General features: G+C 43.6%; 1 protein-coding gene across 2 annotated transcripts in view; it reads right to left on the reverse strand.

Annotated features, from left to right (window-relative positions):
* Window positions 1–446: 446 nt before the first annotated feature.
* Window positions 447–21887, reverse strand: part of NPR3 (natriuretic peptide receptor 3) — a 63432-nt gene continuing 41991 nt past the window's right edge. The window contains exons 4-8 of one of the 2 annotated variants that reach the window (XM_074386737.1): window positions 12976–13111; window positions 8418–8512; window positions 5758–5893; window positions 3878–3965; window positions 447–2548 (exon numbers count right to left, since the gene is read on the reverse strand). In XM_074386737.1, the coding sequence (XP_074242838.1) occupies window positions 2437–2548; window positions 3878–3965; window positions 5758–5893; window positions 8418–8512; window positions 12976–13111 (567 nt within the window). In that variant the 3' untranslated portion in view covers window positions 447–2436. The remainder of the gene's footprint in view (window positions 2549–3877; window positions 3966–5757; window positions 5894–8417; window positions 8513–12975; window positions 13112–21887) is intronic. The other variant, XM_003936211.4, reaches the window with a different exon arrangement.

Raw genomic sequence — 21887 nt, forward strand, 5'->3', positions numbered from 1 at the left:
GAAACCTCATGATTTGTTCTGCCATTTTTAGAATACTAAATTCTCACTTATCTTTAAGGCTTTATCTAGAGCTATCATATTAAGTTTAGGACTATTCCTCTACCTGACGTTAAAATGGAATATATTTGTTCTAAAAATGTCAGCGTCAATGGGCTGCTATATAAATTTTTAAAAGGTTAGATGTGGTTATACTCAAAGACTGCAACCAGGTAGATTATTTTTCCCCCCGTAATAAGCACATAGACTTGAAATGTAAATTTTTTTACAAGCACAAGAAAAAACGAATATCTCTAAAATATAAAGTTGATGGTTCAACTTTGAATCATTGAAAAATAAAAATGAGAGAGAAACAAGCTCTCCAATTCAAGTAACTAAAGTGGATACAGTCCTTTCATGCTTTTTCACTCTGGGGAGTCCCAAGCGGTCCAGTGCTTTGCGCTCCTGGATTTTACTTCTCAAACTCTCTTCCTGCACTAGAATTTCTGGAGTTAGCGCTTCTTGCCCTCTTCTATAATTTTTGGAATTCAACACTTTTCCCTTTGCATCCAGCATAGAGAACTACAACAGAGTTGTTTCAGTTGCCTGTACTTAATTTATCACACCCTCTCAGCTGCCTCCCAGCTCCCATATTTTAAACAAGAGAGGAGAAATATGCCTCACAGAGAAATAATCTGTTAACTGTGACTCAAGTGGGAGCAACAGAAGCAGACTTCTCCAGGGAAGCACACACACATGGGCCAGCTCTAGGACAGGCAGCTTACGGTTACCTTTACCTCCACTGTTACTTGTGTGAACCACCTTCATCACCACCAAGGGATTGCTCAAACTCTCTTGTTTCCTGCATAGACATGGCCTTTAATAGATATTAAGATAATTTTTAAACTATTTTTCAGCTGCTCAAAATGTTATTGAGGAAAGACCCCAGTTATGTAATTCTAAGACGGCGCACTGACATGACAGCTTCCCCTTCCTCTCTCACTGTCTATCTTCTCCGTAAAGTATAAAATGAAAGTGGTGACCTGAGTTTAAACTCATGTGCAGACTACTGGGTGCAAAGCAGATACCCAGTAAAAACTTACTCAACTTTATCCAAATTCCTTATCTGCACACCTAACCCACTCTTACAGTTATTTACAGACGACTACAAAGTTCTGTGGAGTTAACTGAAAGGGAATAGAGTAAATATTTAGGTTCCCTCTTTTAACCAAAATCGTCACTGGGAACTTTGGCAAACGCCATGTGTAAAAGTTTTACATTTGTCATTTCTGTACTTGCTGTCAAGTTGTAACTCTCAACAAAGTTGTTCTTGAGAGAAAAGGGCTACCTTCCTTTGTAAAGATCTGTTTAATTCTAATAACTTTTCACTCTTGATCTTGAAACTCATCATTTGGCCAGAATTGGAAGGAGTGTCACCCTAAAATAACTTGCACTTAAAACAGTTAAACAGTAAAAATGCAAAAGAGTTAAAATTTTGATGTATTCCTGGAGAGTTTGTCACCTGAATACATTTCCACATCTCTGTAATTAAAGCAGCAATTCGTATTTGGCTGTGGCCAAGGGAGAGGGAAACAGGGGAGAAAGAGAAGTGTTTTTCACCATCATTGGTTTGTTGTACACTTGACCCATGCTTTTAAAATATAAGCAAAAGTTAATCTTCAAAATGAAAAAATAGATAAATTTTTCTAATACCAAAATATAAGATTAAAATACTTGTAAAATAAAATGTTAGTGTGAAATAGGACTTTTTTTACATCGAAAAGAAAACATTTTAGACTTGCTTTTCATCTGTAAATCCTTCCACCTGTCACTTATATTTACAACTTTCCAGAGTAGCTTTTATGATACACTGTAAAAGACAGGGAGGAAATCCTCTTTCAAGATATGAAGTCAGAACCTGAATGTAGACATTGGACAGAGACGTCTTCAACCACTAATCTGTCCTCCAGCTATAGAGAGAGTAAGGCTGTATTTCCAACCTTGAGATTTTTCATTACATTTTCCCCTTATTGGGTGTTAAATTCTTTCCAAGAATGTTCTACTTGTAAAAATATTTTATTCTAGCTACAAAACATTTCATTTAAGTAAATCATGTTTTATACCCTTGTGTGAAATGCTCCCAAAAGTCATCAAGATATGGAGACATCAGATTTTAAAAACATAAACCTAATCATATGCTCTTGAAACAGTGTGAACATTTAGCAGAGTGACATGATATTATGATTATATTTGTTTGTCATGAGATGAAAGGCCTGGAGGCAGACGGTGATTAATAGTTCCTGAGCTTCTAAAGAAATTTTTAAATGAAATGACTAACTGCTTAAAATAATGAATTCTTCAAGAATGCCCCTTCTATTTCATTGATTTCTTTCCTCCCCTCTATCTCCTTAAAGAATCTCAGGCAGAAAAAAAAGTGTTAGGGGGAGGGGGAGCCTTCCCTTAAGCCACTGAAAAATGGGATCTGATGGAATCTTCCCGTAACTCCCGATGTTTTCCAAGATTACTTTCTTCTTGCTGGTTTCGCCTCTCAATGGTTATTCTGTATTTCTTCCTGAGTAAAGAAAAAGTGAATGTCGTAATAAAACTTGGTCACAAAATACCATGATTTCTCTTACAAAGAGTGCCCTCAAGGGACATCTGGGTTCGAGTTGATAAATGAGAAGTGACGGAATATGAAACCCTGGTTAGAGATTAAAGTAGTGTGCCCCAGGCATGATGCCCTGATTCAGGAGAGAAAATTGGCATGCTTTCCCAAATACCACAGAACAAGCCTTCCCCTTCTTCCCTGGGTGCCTTGGGGGTTAAGTCTGTCTATTCGGCCACAAAAGTTCTCCCTGCCTCCCAGGATATGTCCTAGATAAAAATCAAACTACGTGTACTGTGACCAAAGGAACAGTAATACAATTGTTCCCACAAAGGGTCACATACGCCCAGTTACAATTTCATGTAGAAATAAAGAAACCTTGCTCTAATGGCTTATGAATAAACCACAAACTCAACCACCAAAGATTACAAAGGAATGGGCCACCCTCACGGGGCAGAACAATCAGTACCTTGAACACGCGTACATTATTACAATTTTGCAAGCCTTGAGGCTTAACCACAGTGGTGAGTGAGAATATGAGCTCTCCAAATACTGAGCACAGATGTGCCTGAGAGTACGGGCTATGCAGAGCTCCCTCCTTGTCTTTAAGGTGGGCCCAGGCACCTATTTCCGAATTAGAGAAAGCCTGAGAAAGGGGAAGTTGATTTCCCCCCTTTATCCAGATTCCCTCCTCACTGCTTCACTTGGTGAGCGGTAGGAATTCTTGTGAGAATATCTGTGATCAAAGGACGGTGGCTCAGACCTGTAATCCCAGCACTTTGGGACGCTAAGGCAGATGCATCACTTGAGGTCAAGAGTTCAAGACCAGCCTGGCCAACATGGTAAAACCCTGTCTCTACTAAAAATATAAAAAATTAGCCAAGCATGGTGGCCTGCACCTGTAGTCCCAGTTACTGATGAGGTAGAGGCAGGAGAATCGCTTGAGCCCAGAAGGCGGAGTTGCAGTGAGCAGAAATCCTGCCACTGCACTCCAGCCTGGGCAAGACTGAGTGAGACTCCATCTCAGAAAAATAAAAATAAAAATCTGTGATCAAAGTACAGCAGCAGCTCTCGGTCCCACAGTGAGGTGTAATCAAAACCCATGACCCTAGCACCCAGTATGCTAACCCACTGACTACCAAACCTGGGGTCACGCCAAGAGAATGGCTTAGATTTTTTAACCACCATGTTTCTTGGCTAAAAGAAGGATGTGGACAAGTCACAAAGAGAATCATGCAAAAACAATGACAAAGACAGTAGAGGAGAGTGAATTGTACCTTTACAAATGGTCCTCACCTGAAAAAGTAGAAGGCCATTAGCAAGCCAGCTCCTAGTAAGGCCCCCACAACAATTCCTGTCACTGCCGATTCTTCTAGGCCACCTGCTTGAAAAAGAAGCCTAGATAACCAGGTTTCATTTTGAGATACAATTGGAAATGCCTCAAATTTCATTCATTGCAAAATGTTCCTCGATTTCCCACTGGAGGCAATTTTTCCTTTTTTTTTTCAGGAATATTTTCTAAGGAACCCTACATTTAGCTTTTTTTGGCGGGGGGGGGGGTTGTTGTTGTTGTTTTGGTTTAGTTTGGTTTGATTTGCCTAGTGCAAAGCTTAAGAAACATTTGAGAAAGTGCTAGATAAACAAGCACACTATTGAGAATGGACACAATGAAAACAGAAGCAAATTCAAGAATCAAAGGAAAACTAGAACAGAAGATTTCAGATATAGCCACTCTCTTTAGAGTTTAAAGTCAAAGAATTGGGAGGCCAAGGTGGGTGGATCATCTGAGGTCAGGAGTTCGAGACCAGTCTGGCCAACCTGGTGAAACCCCATCTCTACTAAAAATACAAAAATTAGCTGGATGTGGTGACAAGCACCTTTAATCGCAGCTACTCAGGAGGCTGAGGCAGGAGAATCACTTGAACCCAAGAGGTAGAGGTTGCAGTGAGCCAAAATCGCGCCACTGCACTCCAGCCTGAGTGACATAGTGAGACTCCATCTCAAAAATAAAAAAATAAAGTCAAAGAAGACAACCAGATGGACCAGGACACTGACCCAGGGCTTCTTATTTTCACGGATGGATGATGGCACTTCAAAATGCTGGAAGATTTGATGAAAAATTCATTGGGTCAATGTTCTGTTTTTAGATATTCTCTCACCAAAGCCAGAGTCTCACGTCAAAATGTGCAAATGTGGATAACAATTTGAAACAATCAAGTTCAGTAGTGTCCCAGTTATATAAAAATGATAAATAGTTAACTTGTACCTAGAGTTTAGTATGAGGTTTGCAATGCATCGTAGTGTGTAATCCTCAAAACAGCCTTATGCGTTGGGCACATTTCTTTCTCTTTACACTGGAAAACTGAGGGTTAAAAAGCTGAAGGAACACTCCTAGGGTCACAAAGCCAGCAAGTGACAATAGTGGGATTTCAAATGCAGGCCCAATCTCCCCAGGGTGTTCTTAACACAATGCCTCCTTCATTCCTTCCCATAATTATTGCATAGACATAAATACCTGACAGTTTAAAAGATGCTTTCAGAAGCACACATGTATTTGCCTAAAATGACCAACTGGCCTCCTGAAAGATCTATATTCACTTTGTTCTCCCTCACTACCTTATTCTCTAAAACAATGATTTCTAACAACTTTCCCATTTATAAGCTACGTATGAGAACATCCACTTGTTTCTCTACTTACATACAAAGCTGTTCATAAATAATATATTTTACACTTATTTGCCAATGTGTAAATGTTCAGATGTTTAAGGGGCGTTGTCTCTTTGGTTCTGAGGAGCCGGAAAGTAACCACAAACTTGGAAAATCAGAACGAGACTTGCTATGAGAGAAGAATAAGTGAATGACATTTACTAACTGATATTTTTATTTTCTCTAAAAGTGGAAACATGAACTAGCCAAGAGATTACAGTAAGAGATGTACAAATAGGGAGAAACATTCTCCCATTGTGGAAGAGAAGGCTGGAAGGGAAGGAAAACCTGAAAGCCTCTGATAAGGGCAAAATGCCAGTTCGTGAACTGTTCCCATGCATTTTACCACATCAGAGAAAGAAATGTGAACTTCCAAAATGTAAGCCCCCAGAAACACTTGGGTTTCAAACTTATATTACACTGAGCTTAGAGGTGATGGCATGAATAGCAAATTAAGTCTCTGGACTTACACGATTTGCAGGGAGAACTGTTTGTGTGCTCTACAATCCGGGTTTCATCTATTCCCAGTTTTAAAGGGCCCCAAGGATATTTGACATTCGGCCGCATTTCAAAACGACCTTCTTTTCCAAAGTAATCACCAATAACCTATATAGAGGCAAAAAACAAATATACAAACAGAAAGGTCAAAGGAGGCACAAAGCTCACAGCCTTCCACAACTCCTCCCCAAAATGCACAGCCTGATCTAAACCAGCTGCCTCTGGGCATGTCATCAAATCACTGTCTCCAGGGCAAGGACAGCAGGTGCTTCAGAAAATCGGGATACATTGGGCAGGTTCCTCTGTCTTCCACACTGATGGTCATGGTGTGTGTTCTGGGGACCTTGTTAGTGAACATTTGAGTTTGCTAATGGTGCTCTCAAGAGGGCATGAAGAGTGGTCATGCCAGAGCAGAAGGATGTGGGAAGCAGGGAGAGTGGTGCCCCTGGGACCTGCCCTCACTAAACGCCCAGCCCGGCCAGAGCTGCCCTTAGGATTCTTCAGTCGCTACCACCTAGTGGAAAGGGAGGATTTTTTTCCCCTAGGAAAACAACAGTCTCAGGAATTCTTGGCTTTTGTTTTGTTCATCGGATAGGGAACTGCCCCACCCATCTGACCCAGAGCAGCCTACCCCATCAGCCATTATTGTAAGGCCCAAGTTACTTTCAGGGGCAAGTGAAGGACAGCCAGGGTCCACTGTGTACCAGAGTTAAGCATATGACAGGTACCCAGCTTCAAAGCCCTCAATTGTTCAACATATAATTAAAGTGCATCTTTCAGGAACCTCCTGTCTCACCACTTCCAGGAGGCAAACTATTCCTTCAGTAGCTGCACTTTCCAGCCTGTCATCCCAACACTTTGGGAGGCAGGTGGATCATAAGGTCAGGAGAGCAAGACCAGCCTGGCCAACATGGTGAAACCCTGTCTCCACTAAAAATATAAAAATTAGTGGGGCATGGTGGTGGGCACCTGTAATCCCAGCTACTCAGGAGGCTGAGGCAGGAGAATCACTTGAACCCAGGAGGCAGAGGTTGCATGGAGCCGAGATTGTGCCACTGCACTCCAGCCTTGGCGCTTGGCGACAGAGTGAAACTCTGTCTCAAAAAAAAAAAAAAAGTTGCACTCTCCTCTCTGATGAATCCACCCTATTTGCACTCCAATTTCCAGGCCGAATTCTCTCTCTCTCTTAATTGGCTCCTCTGGCCCCTGGAAAATCGGTATTCTGTTATGGTTTAATTCCATGGCCATCCCTCAGTTTCTGGTTAAAATGATCGTTTGATCAGCTCCTCAACCCCTGATCTAGAAGTGACTTCCCACCCAGGTTCTCGGGAGTCATTTCTCTTTTGTCTGAAAGCAAGCACATGGCTTCCGAGTGGCTGGTGACGTCTCCTCCCCCTCTCCTGGCCGAGGCGCGGCAGGTTCTCGCAGGCCACATCAGGTCTTAATAAGAGGAAGTCCAGATCACCACCAAAATATAACCATCACTGGGGTATACCGGGCACTTGCCAAGGGCTTTATACACCTTCTCCCCTGCAACCTCACAGTGAACTGTCTCAACCCACCTTTCCCAGGGGGAACCAGGAATACAGATGAGACCCAGACCACTCAGTGGGCAAAAAAAAAAAAAAAAAATCATTCATTAAACATAGTGAGGGTGAGTCCTGCTGCTTCAGCACTTCCCACAAGAGCCAGGCATTTATTAGGTTGATGCAAAGTAATTGAGGTTTTGGCCATTAAAAATAAATGATTAAAAATAATGATGAAAAAGCCACGGTTACTTTTGCAGCAACCTGATAAACAGGAAAAACAAAGAGGAAAACAGCAAGTCCCATACGCCAGGTCCCATGAAGGGCACTGGAATGACAACCCTGGGAGCTGGCAATCAAGGAAACAGGGGAAAGGGCATTCTTTGCTGAAGCACTGCACATCTGTATACTTTTATATGTATATTTATAATTTAAAATGCAGAGAGTACTTTTCTAGGTTTCATTTGCTCTGAACAGAGGAAGTGGCATTCTTTGCTGAAGTACTGCATATTTGTATAATTTTATATGTATATTTATGATTTAAAATGTAGATAGTACTTTTCCAGGCTTCATTTGATCTGTTCCCATGACAATAATCATGTGAGATCAGCCAGGAAGACATTATGATTTCTACGTTACAGCTAAGGAAACTGAAGCAGAGTTCACACTCCCAAGCACAGGAGACTCATCTTTATGTCCAGGGCACTCTTTTCTCTTCACGATGTTATCCTGAAGCTACATCATCTTTTGAAACATTAACACATGTTGAGTTTGTAACCACTCACCCTCCCACCCTTCCCCAAAAAAAGCTCAAATCTTAAGGGAGGGAATGCAGTTTCACTTTACTGATTTCACCCGATGACCCTCATGCATAAGACTAGGGTGTGATTCTTGGCCACTTGAAAGGTAGGATTTCCCCACTTACAATAAACATGGAACCATCTCCTGAAGTCTTCCTTGATATCCTCAACTAAAAGGTAAGATTTTTCAACTCATTTTTACTTGGAAGCTGCATGGAGACAGCTCTTTGGCCATGAGAACAAATGCATTCCTCAGAGTAGCCAGGAGCAGAAAGAGCAACTGGAGAGGAGGTCTCACGTGCTCACCTCCTGAGTGCCCGCCTCCACGTCAGTCATGGCGATCACAGAGAAATCCCCGTATCGGTCTCCGTTGGCATCTATGGACACCTGCCCGGCGATACCTACAGGACCAGAAGTGAAGAACTCAATGTTGGTTACTTAAAATACCTCTGTCTGCCAACAAAAACAAGAGAATGAATTGACAGGATTTTTTAAACAAACTCATGCCACAGGGAATCTCATCAGACTCTGACCATTTTTGTTGGCGTTTTGGAAAGACATTGTAATTTCATCTGCGTCTGCATTCCTTAATTCTTAACATTTCTCCATTTAAAAATGAAAAGAAAAAGAAATAAATGATCTTCTTTGGGGTTATGTTTGAAAAAAGATTAAGGCTAATCCTGGAAGCAGCATGCTTATCCCAGAGTTTTGTATTAATTATTTTTAATTGCAGAGTTCGAAGTGAAGGTGGGGCACATTTATAGATTTGTCATGGGTTTGCATTATCGTTGGATGAATATTATAAAAGAAAAATCATTCCAGGCCTAGGACTCAGTGAATGTGCTTTTCTCCAGGCTGCTTTAATACACAGGAGAGCAACGGACCTGCTTCGTGGGTCGCCGGAGCCAATACCTAAGAAGAGCCATTCTTCTTTTTCCCAGTTGAGGTCTTCACTGATTGTTTATCCAAATGTTCTTTGGACGCTTCGTGCTGAATTAGTGCTGCAGCTGAAGCAAAGATGAATCGAACACATTCTCTGCTCAAGAGAGGGGCAGCCTGGACTGTGAATTTAGCTTGTTCACACCAGAATCTAACCACTTGCATTCAAACCCCAGATTTCACATTTACATAGCTCCATGACCTCGGACAAGGTACTTAGCCCTCTAGGCCTCAGTCTCCACAACTGTAAAATGGGCATAATAGTACCTCCCTACCAAGAGGCCATGCAGATTAAATGAGATAAAACAAATAAAGCACTTCCAACGCTTTTAAGACAAGTTAATTGTTTTCATCTACTGTTGTTATTACGATCACTATTATTACTATGATTTATTTTATAATTAATCTTGGCAGAGAACATCTGACCATGCCCACATCACTCAGAGGAGTAGCCTCTGTGAACATCAATTTGAAGAATCAGGAGGGACTCAGTGAAATAGCAGGAATTTTATAGGGATGTTGGAGGACGTCTAAGACTGGGCAAGCAGTAATCAAGAAATGGAAGAGAGGCCAAAAGGCGGTCCTAGGTGTATCTACCAAGGCATAGAGGCCCAAAGAGACCAGAGGAATTGTGAGATTTCTGGGAAGATGGTCCCTGAGGATAAAGGGAGTCAGTGACACAGAAGGCCAGAACGGGGTGGCCTGTCTATATCAACACGGCACAGTGGCTCACGCCTGTAATCGCAGCACTTTGGAAGGCCGAGGAGGGCAGATCACGAGGTCAGGAGATCGAGACTACCCTGGCCAACATGGTGAAACCCTGCCTCTACTAAAGATACAAAAAATTAGCTGGAGATGCTGGTGTGCACCTGCAATCCCACCTACTTGGGAGGCTGAGGCAGGAGAATCACTTGAATCAGAGAGGTGGAGGTTGCAGCGAGCCAAGATCACGCCACTGCACACCAGCCTAGGCAACAGGGTGAGACTCCGTCTCAAGAAAAAATATATAAATATATATGTCTATATCATAATTTTCATTCACTAAATAAGAGAATGCCTACATCAGTCCCATTCTAACTAACTAAAGCTGTTCCTTTTCAACTGGGGAGAGTTCAGTGTAATTTTTAATTGGCCTTTCTATTGATTTGGTTCTCTCTGGAAGTACTGACTCTTCTAGTAAAACGAATGTCTGGGAAAAAGGATCCCAAGGGAAAGTTCCATCCTCCAGTGTGGCTTGGAGAGAGCAGGTATTTGGGTTTACTGTCCTTTGGGTTGTGGTTTGAAGGCCCACTGATTTTTCCAGACTTTGGTTTACTTTGCCGGAAACAGAATGGAAGTTACCATTCACTTTGATTTTTTTGTCTTCTTAATATAGACTGGTTACAAAGGATACACCGACCATCAACTTGTGTGTCCTTGACAGCCTATAAAACTCTTAAGTGATAAATACGTTTAAAAAAAAAAAAAAACTTATTGATCATCCACAACCATATGCCATTCTGTTGAGAGTTGTTTGTGATGTTGTGTCCTGCTAAGTATTTTGCAGAGTATTTTATAAGATGAGATGGTCCTCATAATTTACGACCTCATTATACCTTTAAGCTATTGCAATTCTGCCAAGAAATGGGGTGAGAATCCTCAGCGTGGCCAATTAGCAAAGTGAGACTTCACCTAAGAGTATCATACATAGGGTGAGATTGTCAGGCTTACAGCAGAATTTTCCTGCGCATAACTAATGAGACTTTCCACTCTCATTCCTATTTGCCTGTAGTGGGGCTCAAAGTTTAAGCCACAGTCTTATTTACCTTGTCACTCTGACCTCTCACACAGAGGAAATCCACTTTCTTCCCAGGCCATTTATTGAAAATGAGAGTTGATCACAGGTTTCATGGCAATAAAAGCCAAATTTGTCAAATTGCAGCCAGAGTATTTTTCCCTTGACAACTTAATGGTCACTTAAAGGTGACTATTAAAGTTAAAATTGTTTCTAATTTTAGGAAGGTTTGAGTTTTTCTTCATACAGATACCTTAGAGTTCCTTTTAGGCCTACAATCCAGTGGACCACTGCTTAGCAAACAAAATGAGCTCTCCAAGCAGTTCAAGCCGAAAACTTACTTTGGTCTCAATTATCTTTACATTCAAACGGATGAGATTCTAATTGTAGACTGAACTACACAGTTGATTGGTTCAGGATGAACCTGATCCCTTATACTGATATTCCTAATTCTCTTTATTGCCTGTGTAGACCTGGCCCTAGAACAGGGACGTTAGGATTTGCCTATGGGAAAACTAAGCCCAGGCCCTGGCTCTAACCGAAATACATTCCAGCCATCATGGCCATCTACCCTTCCCTTAACAACCTCCCTCAGTGGCGCCCTCCGGCATCCCCCACCTCTGGCTCCTGTCCCTCTGTCAGAGGACCAAGAACAAATGACCACACCACGTAGTGAGTAATAGCTAAGAATGGGATGTGGCCGACCGAGCTTGTGTCCACAGATGCCATGTTCTCAGTGTATTGTGCAAAACTTCTGGGAAATTTGGCTTTGTCCTAATGTGACCCCTGAATTTTCCTATTGGATTCCAGCTCCTCAGCTGAAGCAGTCAGAAGTAAAGTGAGATAATCCTGGGGGTCTACTCACCCATGGACTACAACCTGGCTAACGCTAAGGAAGATGTCGCTCTGGCTTTGAGTAAGACATGGCATCCACTAAAACCACCAGAGAGAAATGAAATCGAATTGCCACGGTAGCTATTGCCCAGACAACTCCAGCTGGAGCTCCACCTCTCCTACTGTCCTGTCCTGTCCTTTCTAAGAACTGAAGACAAACTGAGGGAGTGGAAGCCCAGGAGTCCCAACTCAAAAAACACATGCCCCAAATCTAAACTTGACAGTACTTGCTCCCGCCATTGAGAAACGTCACTAGTTGCATTACAAATAGATACAGGCATACCCCAATGCATGAAAGGGCTCAAAGGAAGAGCGAGCATGATGTAAAACGGAAAGAGTTCTTGTTAGTCATCAACTAGCCTAGCCTCCTCCTCATACAGGTAAAGAAGGAGAAGCTCAGAGGACAAGGTTACTAGTTAGTGGGGGGATGCAGGTTTTTCTGAACCCGGGTTCAGCAATTTTTACTGTCACCGCTTCTCAAGTGATACCCATAAGCATATATAGTTTATTTTCCACAGAGCAGCCATAAGAACCCCTTTTAAACATACAAGGCAGATCATGTCACTCCAAAACCTCAGGTGACTTTCTGTCTCACCCAGGTAGAGCCCAAAGACCTCAGCGAGCCTCCCAGGTCTGCATGATCTGGCCCCATTACCTCTCAGGCTTTGGTAACTATCACGCTGCCTCTCACACTTGGTGTCCACACTGGCCATGTTGCTCTCTCTGGGGACACTCCACAGTCTCCCAGATGCACTCATCTTCATGTTTGCCACTCCCTCTGGAATGCTCTCTCCTGAACATCTACAGAGCTTCCCCCTCACTTCCCTTGGGTCTCTTCTCAACTTCACTCTCACAGAGACCTTCCCCGACCACTCGAAACTAGCAGTCCCACTCCTCCTTGCTGGCACTTTCCAGCTCCCTAGCCGACCTTATTTTACAGCCCTGAAAGGTGTACTGTATTCATTGTTTGTTGCTTTTCCCCCGCACTAGCATGTGAGCTCGAATGATTGCATGAAATATCTTTAGTTCACTGCTGAATCCTCAGCACCTTGCACAGCACCTGGCATATAGTAGGTGCTCAGTGAACATTGTTGAATGAAGAAATGAATATAAAGTGGATATCTGTGTTATCTCTGCTTTACAGCTGAGAAAAGCAAGATGTTGGAAAGGCCCCACAGCTGCAACAGAGAAAAACAGAACCAGAAAAGAAGCAGCTCAATTGGCCCCATGTCATTGCCTTATAGATGGAACCCCCACCTTCGAATGTTCTATTCCATGTCTGCTGGATAATTTTCCCTCCATCCTTCTTGCTGTAACCAGCTCTGAGTACTTCGTGTAGAGCCAAGACATAGAGGAGGATGGCGTCGTGGAATCCTTCAACAAACATGTTCACCTGTAAAGAAAACCACAGACGGGTGAGCCAAAACACCGCGTGACTCATGTCAGAAATAAGATGAGCAATCCAAAGGATTAATGAGTTATACTTGAGGTCTGTTAGCCTTGGCACAGGTGGGCAGAGGGGGCGCTAACAAGAATCATGCCATGAATTTCCTGGCATGGCTCAGGGGGAAAAACCCTTCCTCAGTTGGGGAATTTGGAGAGCCTATTTCAGAAGTCAAGAAAACTGTACCCATTAGCCAGGTCAAGTATTTCAAATGTGCCCACCTTTGCCAATGGTCCCTTTTGGTCCAGTCCCCTCCTCCTTCCCTACATCTGCCTCTATCTCAAGCTTATATGAGTTCAGCCTCCCCCTTGAAGTCTACTCCACCTTCAACAGCCCCACATTCTCTCCATTCTCTGAATGTGGAGCATAACTAAGAAACAGTAGGGATCCATTCGCTTATATTCAGCAACTGTTGATATCAGAGTGCTGGTGCTTTGGGTGCAAAGAAGAGTGGATGCTGTAACTTCTGCCTGCCTGCCTAGCATTGTGTGCTGTCTGCCATTAGTAAGAATGTCAGTCTCTCTTTCCAATTTGTGTTTTGCATACATCTAACTGCTCCCTAGCCCTATCCAAGGACAGGAATGGAAAATAGGCTTGGACTATTGGTATATCCCAGTTGAGCCCTGATTCACATAATACAGCCCTTGCCCTCAGGAAACCTCAAGTTTTATAACATAAACACTGGTCATGTGGACTTGGGGAAGTCACTTCATCTCTTTGAGCCTTGCTTTTATCATCTGTATATTGACCATGAGACTAGTACCTTACTTCAAGAGGTAGTTGCAAGAATTCTGTTAAATAAAATGCTTGGTATTATCATGCCTGGCACACATCAAATTCTCAACAAATAGAAGCCAAGGCTATCATGATATTTTATAAGCTCTAAAGTATTGGAGTCTGTGCTGTGCTCGTGGTCTGTTCAGAATATAGTATAAATACCAGAAAGGGAGTGGCCCATCTGACAGGCTGGAGAAGAACAGCAAGAGAGGCTTAAAAGCAGTGACAGAAGTTGAACTGAGTTTTGAAGATGAAGACATGTTTCTCAGGTGCAGGCAAAGACACAGTCATGGAGCATTTTCACAGCCTGGTCTATTTGGGGAAGTGCAAATGTTTTACCAGGCTGGGAGCAGGAGAAACAGGGTCACACCAAGAGACAGGGATGGAGAGGTAAAGAGAGTCAGATCATCGAGAATCCAGAGACCACACTGAGGAACTTGGACTGTCTTCAGCAGACACCCAATCATGTTAGTTCACCCCTTACCTACATTAAAAGCAGATTTTGGTAAATTCCAGTCCCACATTTAAACCCATTAAAACATTCATTGGATATGAAATGAGCAAATACAATCTTGAAACACCAAAAGGCTTACAAACAAACTCTATACAAAAAGTATAAAAAATCCAAGACTTCTTATATCAGAAAAAAAGTGTCAATGATGAAATGCCAATGATGCAGAATGAACTGAGCGTTCTGTAGATGACCACCTGGCACGGCTTAGTGGGGAAAACCCAGCACCCACCGCATCTCTAGAAGGAGGCCTTGTGGGAAGAGAGCTGCAAGTGACCTTCGGCATCACCTGATTCAGAGCATGAACATTCACAACAGACACACCTCAGCTGCTGGATCTACTTGACCTATCCACCCCTAGGATGGGGAGTCCTGTTTGCATCACAGAAGCAGGTATTTCAGGTTTTTGCCAAAACCTAGTGCTTGAGAAGCAGTCTAAAATAATGGTTAAAAATCCTGGGCCTCCTTTCCAGCTCTGCCACTTCCTAGTTGTGTTCTGGTTTCCTCATCTGGAAAATGAGAAAAATTACAGTACCTATCTCATGGGGATGCCGTTAGGTTTAAACACATTAATAAATGTAAAAGACTTCAAATAGTGTCTGGCAGAGTCAGCATTCACTGTTAGCTTTCGAAACTAAGCAGGATCTAGAGATAGAGAATTATTCACTTAGAGATCATGCTTAGTTTCAAATTCTTAATGGCAGTATTCAAAAAACAAGTGATTTTCTTACAGGTATCACATAAGTTACTGGTCATGCTGTTTGTATCCTAGACAGTTCTCTTTCTTCCACAACACCAAGCTCTTGATTCCACTCTAGTATGGCAGGTGCAGTTCAAGTGGTCATCTGCTGACCCTCTGCAAGTGGCGGAGGGTGGTGGGAAGGAGAGCTGGTTTGCAAGAGAGCTTGGAGTTGGCTGGCTGGACCCACAGTCCAGTCCTAGCCCTGACAGGGTACTTAATCTCTCTAATCTTCAGTTTCCTCATCTGTTAAGTGGGGGTTTAGTACCATCAGAGAGCTCTTCTGAGGATTAAATGAACTAGTGCATGTGAAACACCGAAAATAGTTCCTGGGACCATGGAAGCAACTGATAGATTCTGGCTCTTACTCTTAGCTCTCAAGCTTAAATGTCAGAGTGATTATTTCTTCAGTCAAAGAAAAATAATGTAGAAATAGCATCTGCTAGTTAAAGAATTTTCTGCTCATTTGGCTGTGCCACTTTGATTTTCCAAAGGAATATGCAATTTCCACTTAGGCCATGAAGTCATTATGGCTGAGAAAGTCTGCATGCTGATGAATTCTAATAAGCGAACTTTAGCGGTGTAATTTCATTCTCAGGCCAGTTTTTTTTTTTTAAGTTCAAGGTCTAGCTTTTCTTTGATAATTTTATAGAAGCCAGCCTGCTACAGGGGGAGTCAGAGAATCACAGAGTCATGGCCTGTGGGTGATGCCAAGTGCCCTCGAAAAGCTCTGATCAAATCCCCTTCTTACTGTGAAGATTGAAAGAGCATTCACTGCTCTCCTCAGTCCTCCTGCATTCTATACTTCCTGTACAAGGGTTGTGCCCTGCAAGCTCCTTGTTCCTGAGTTATCAAGACAGGGCTTGCTTAAATTCTGAAGCACCAGCCACTGGGCATCACCCATCCACTTCTCATCCTACTCCTTCTGCTCCCTCCTCGAAATCCTAACCCAGGACCACATGTGGATGCTGATCGCCAAAGCACGGACTGTGCGCCCAGCACCACATCCTGTCTAGCCCTTCCCCTTCCTTCTTTCTTGACATGCCATCTGAGCTGCCCCCTCTACAATCCAGGATAGGAAGAAAGATTACATGGTGGAGAACAAAGAACTTGAGTTACTTTTGTCCTTACAGGTTTGATGGTAGAAGGAAATAGATAGGCCCTGAATACACGCCCAGGTCTGAAAACGCCTTCTAGCTTGATTTGCAAATGGATCACAAGATTTACCTTCTTTCTTCTCAGGGTGGCTGAGTGTCTCCCTCTCCTGCCAAAATTAGCAGGAGAGCTGCTGACCCCGCTGAGCTTCGCTGGCACCCACCCACTGCAGCGGAAGTTTCATAACACCTACCTCATAGGACCTCAAGCCAGAAGCAAAGCCCAAAAGACTGGTTTTTCTCCAGAAGAACATTTGCACTCTACACGTGATTCTTAGTGGGAGGAAAGCCCATTAGCACATTGTAGACACTGAAAATTAAATGTGCAAATTAAGAAAATATAAGAGAGGGGAAAAAAGTATGAAGTTGCCTTAGGAACACATTCTAATGGACCTCCAGGCTGAAAGTGGCAAGATCAGCTGATGTGTCCCCTGCCTGTGGACAGAACAACACTTGAACCTGAACGTCCAAGTCCTGACTAACACAGGTCATGCTGTCATTACCTATCACAGGTAACAGGTGGGATTCCCACAAGGAGCATCCTGTTCTAGTAATTAGCATCGTTTATTGCCAGGAAGTTTTCCTTACCGTCATCAGCTCTAAGTCCTAATTAAGTTCCTGCATGCAGCCATTTCCTCTACTAGATTCTCCGAAAACTGGGAGAAGAGAACAATGCAGTTTCCAATCTCCACCAAGCAGCACTGCTGCTATCTATGAACGCACAGATGGGCTCTGGGCATGCGAGTTGCAAAGTTGTGACATGGGCCTCGATGAGAGCCAAGCTCCGGGGTAATCATTACTGGTGCTGTTTATCAAACAAAGGGACTTTCCAATGAGATGAAAAGCATTCACCATTTTCCACTTATTCTTGCCAGAACAAGGTAGCATGACAAGAGGGCATTCACTTTCTTTCCTTTCATTTCTATGTCCTTTTTTTAAAAAACAGAGTCTCACTTTGTCACCCAGGCTGGAGTGCGGTGATGCAATCTCAGCTCACTGCAGCCTTGGCCTCCCCTGTTCAAGTGATCCTCCTGCCTCAGCCCCCCAAAGTAGCTGGGATTACAGGCATGCACCAACAAATCTGGTTGATTTTTGTATTTTTTGTAGAGACGTAGTTTCGCCATGTTGCCCAGGCTAGTCTCAAACTGAAGCTCAAGTGATCTGCACACCTCAGCCTCCCAAAGTGCTGAGATTACAGGCATGAGCCACTGTGCCAGGCCTGTCATCTCCATTCTCTTGATTCTGACCTCCGCAGCTGGTCAGAATGGAACAACACTGTTTTTGCCCCGGCCTTCCTCTCTGAAAGCACCCGCCAGCCACATCTATTTATGAATGATTTTTTAGACCCTCTATCACGAGGACAGCTGAATAGAAATCATGTTGTTGCTGCTTTTATTTTCTAACTGATCATAAAGCGTCGCTGCTCATGGCCTGGCTCCCAACCGTGGCAGTGAGCCATGTTGCTCTCACTTCTCTCTGAAGACACAAATTCATAGTGAGATGAATTCCTCAATGCCTGTGCTCCAAACAAGTCAGCGTAGAATGCTGCGGGCCTCAGCTGTTCTGTAAAGTGAGAGTGATCCAGCTCTTGGGGATGCCTGGATACCTGAGAAAGCCTGTCGAGCTCTCAGATAGAGGCTGCTGGAAGAAAATGACCAAGTTCAAAGCTCAGCTAGGCTATCCTGAAGCTCTGCCTGTGGTGTTCACAGGAACTCAAGCATAGCACACAGTGGTTCTACCTTCCCTACCACAGACCAGTGGTTCCCAGGGCAAAGGAGGGAAGCTGAGGGTGCCGGGCAGCATTTCTCAAGAGTCCCTTGGAAAAGACATGCCATCTAACCACCCGTTGGGTTGAAGGGGAGATGGGGAAAAGGGAAATTTGGATGGAAAGTAGGTAAGAGAGGAGATGGGCCCATCACAGGCTTGTCCCCTGTCATAATGAACAGTGGTCGAACCACCTTCTCTGATTATGAAATGAAACTGGTCCAGCCTGCCTGGACCACTAGAGGTGGTAGATAACAGAAGCAAGTGGTCTGGGGATGCTGTGTGCATAGCGCAAAGCTTAAAGAATATTCTGCATTTGATGAACACTTTACAAACGTAATACAGTACCTGTACTTCAATTTCCTTTTAAAGCATTAAATCAAGTGTACAATTTATGGTCACAGCAGCAACTGCCATCAACCAAGTAGCATGACAACCTCCTCATCACCAAACAGAGGGAGGTCTCTTTCTTACTGACAGTGACCCCAATGTCTGTTCTATAATGTGCCTACCTTCATGGAATTCACACTTGGTCACTTGACTTATTTTAGCCTTGAGGAAAGTTAAGCTGAAAATCTGCACCCCTATCCCAGTGGAACTCTGGGAAAATGCAAAGGGCAGGTGGCTGACAGTCAGGAAGCACAGGAGGGAGAGAACCGGGGTCTTCATCTACAACTCTGTGCACAGTGGAAGCGTCACTGAACCCCCTGGCATACTTCTTGCTCCCCATACTGAAGTTAGAACTTACTTGGGGTAGGGTCTGACCTAAGTTTCTCAAATAACTGTCCCCATCATGGGCTCAGCTCTGCACCAGCAGCAATTCCCTGGGCTGGCAAATTAACATGGACCTTCTTGAAGTGTGGCCGCCTACAGACTTGTTCTCTCCTCTCATCACCGAGAACAGACTTGATCATTAAACAAAAGCAGTCTTAGGAAGATCAGTAGGTAGAGTGAGGGCCCTCATTCACCTCCTATAATGACAGGGAGAGCAGAGGGTCACAGAGCTGGCACACGGAACCCAGAGGCATGAGCACAGCCTCAGCAAGGAACGCTGGTCCTGTTGGTGAGAAGCAATGAGGTCTCTGTGGGCACTGATGTTTGGAATTTGTAAGTATGGAGCACAGGTAAGTGAGAATGACTTTTGAAAACTCTCCGAAGGCTCACGCAGGGAATATGGTCATCCGATATATTTGCCCTTTGGATGTGTCATGCATGCAACTTCTACAGATGCTTCTCATCCCATCACCCTCTTGAAGGCTTACTTGAGAAATGTACACAGGTACTGACATAATCGTTCCTGGCCTTCAGATGAGCAACTGCGTGATGCCTGTCCTAGGCCTTGATGATTCACCAGTGCCAACCAGACATGCCTCTGGAAGGCTGGGGACCCCATCCCTACAGGACCTCTCGGGACACATGCAGGCCTCTCTTCCCAGGGGCTGTGTCCTGTCAAGGCACGAAGTCGAAGTGGGCAAAGGCATAAACCAAAACCCAAAAGGAGAAGGGCGGGAGCAGGAGCCGGAGCTGCATCCCACTCACCCTGCAGCTGTGCCGGGCAGAGATGCGGACAGGAGGAGGGTGACTGGGTCAAAGGGAGATGGAGACAGGGAAAAAGGAGAGGGGCAGTCTCTGGCTTCATTACTTCTGATAGGCCAAAATCAGAAGGAGCATGGAATTCTAATTTCTCTGACTTGATGATACCCTCTTAAACCAGTCCTGAGAACTTCAGACAGCTTCCCTTGAATTTCTTGAGTCACCTAGATTCATGTTTACAAAGAAGAGATGAACAAAAATACAGGTTTTTATAAGGGTGACTTTTTTTTTTCATTTCTGTTTTATATCCTAAAATGAAACTTCCCTGTTTTTATTTAAGCAATTTCAAGATGTGGTGAGGACTGAGCTAAGATCCAGAACCCCAACTCCGACAGTTTAATTTTGTCCAATTCTTAATTCAGAGTTTCCCAAACTGCATTCCATGGAACAGTAGCATTCCTTGAAATGTTAATGAATGGTTCTAGAAATAGCAGTATTTTGGTTAAACAGGTTTACAAAATGCTAAATTAAACAAAGTCAAGCAGTTCTCTTCACTGCTGGGCAATAATTATAATAGCCAAATTTTATTGAACACCTACTATATACTAGGAGTTATGTAAACATAGACTGAGCTCTGTTGTGCCTTACAAAACATTCGTAGATGGGTACTGCTATTCTCCTATGACAGATACTCTGGCTAACATCCTAACAGGAAAAAGAGATCTTGGTCAGTGGATGGGGTCAAAACTCAAGAACACGTTGAGTGGGCAGGTTTTTAAGAGTCTAAAGCTGACTTGCCCAGTTATAACATTCATTCTATTGACACATCTGTTCAGCCAGCAAATATGAGAAAACAGTTTTGTGCTCCAATTTCTATTTTTAATTGGCCAATAACTGGGTGGCTCTGCAAGTGAGCAGGTACACTGGGAGAGACAAACGACACAAGACTAGGACTGACAACGTCCTTCAGTTCCTGTGACTGAGTCAACCTCCAACCCATCATCAGGGTAAGCAAGGGCCAGAACCTGCCCCTGGAGAGGGAATGAGAGGGCAGAAGATGGAAGAGAAAGGACAAGACAGGCCCTGAGACAATAAACTAACTGTCCCTCGTCTCAACGTAGTCTTTAAACCAGCAGCAAACAACAGCTTGACTCCGGAATCAGCTCGAGTGAATAAGGATTTCTGCTAAGTTGTAAACTCACCAAAGATGCCTTTAAATAAGCCAGATATGAAGGATGAGTGTCCAACCTCACATAGCAGCTAAACACATCAACAACTCCAGCAGGTAATAAAAGATCTACCGATTACATGTTTTCCAACTAGCACTTACTGTGAAATAAGATGACTTTGGTTCTGAAGGGTCTTTATTTCAGAGTGATAATCATAATAACGACCTTCATAAATAACATTAATAATAAAGGTAGCAAAACTTCATTTACCCAGCCTCATCCAGAAAAAAAGATATTTCATATAAGCAAATTTTCCAGGTTCCTTAATGTCATTTCTCTAAGTATTAAAACTTTTTATATAATCCAAAGACCTTTGATTGGAAAAGCTCCCAAAATGAACCACAGATGTTGCTGCCTTGGTAACAGAAATATGCTGCCTGTGATATATAAGGCCATGATCATGAACAGTCCAGTCGCTTCCATCACTATTGAGGTGGGGATTGTGCTGTCTACACAATGATGACATCAGACTTGTGTTTTTCAGATATTATTTCTTCGTCTGCGCTGGTGGAACATGAGCTGAGAACCTCACTCCTTCCTGCCACGCTTTCTCCCCTTGGCTGCTGGTCCCCTTGCTGCTGGGGACCTCTAGGGTTCTCAACAGCTCACAAATGCAGTCTAAATGCTTCAGGAGGGAGAGGAGCACTGTCCATTGCTAACCACCCCCAAGATGAACTCTGTGCTTCACTTCTTACAAAACCACTTGGATTTTCTGAGCATGTCTTGAAGTACTTCACACCTTAGCCCTGGGGCGTGGACTGCCCTCCCCGAGGGCCACATGTCACCTAAAACAAAATTCTACTCAACTTTGCTGGGTATTCTCAGGTTACCCCTCCAGTCCACTTCCCACCCTTCTCCAGCCAGCTCTGTGCCCTGGGAAGCTGACATATACACACAGCACCAATGGTGGCCGCTCCCGTCCTCTGGCTTCCGGTTGGACTGGCAGGAGGTGAGAGGATATGGGAGATAAAGCAGGGATGCCAGGAGCCTGCTCTCCCAGACCAGAGGCCACAGGCAG

The sequence above is a fragment of the Saimiri boliviensis genome, chromosome 1 (genome assembly GCF_048565385.1).
Source record: "Saimiri boliviensis isolate mSaiBol1 chromosome 1, mSaiBol1.pri, whole genome shotgun sequence".
NCBI lineage: Eukaryota > Metazoa > Chordata > Mammalia > Primates > Cebidae > Saimiri > Saimiri boliviensis.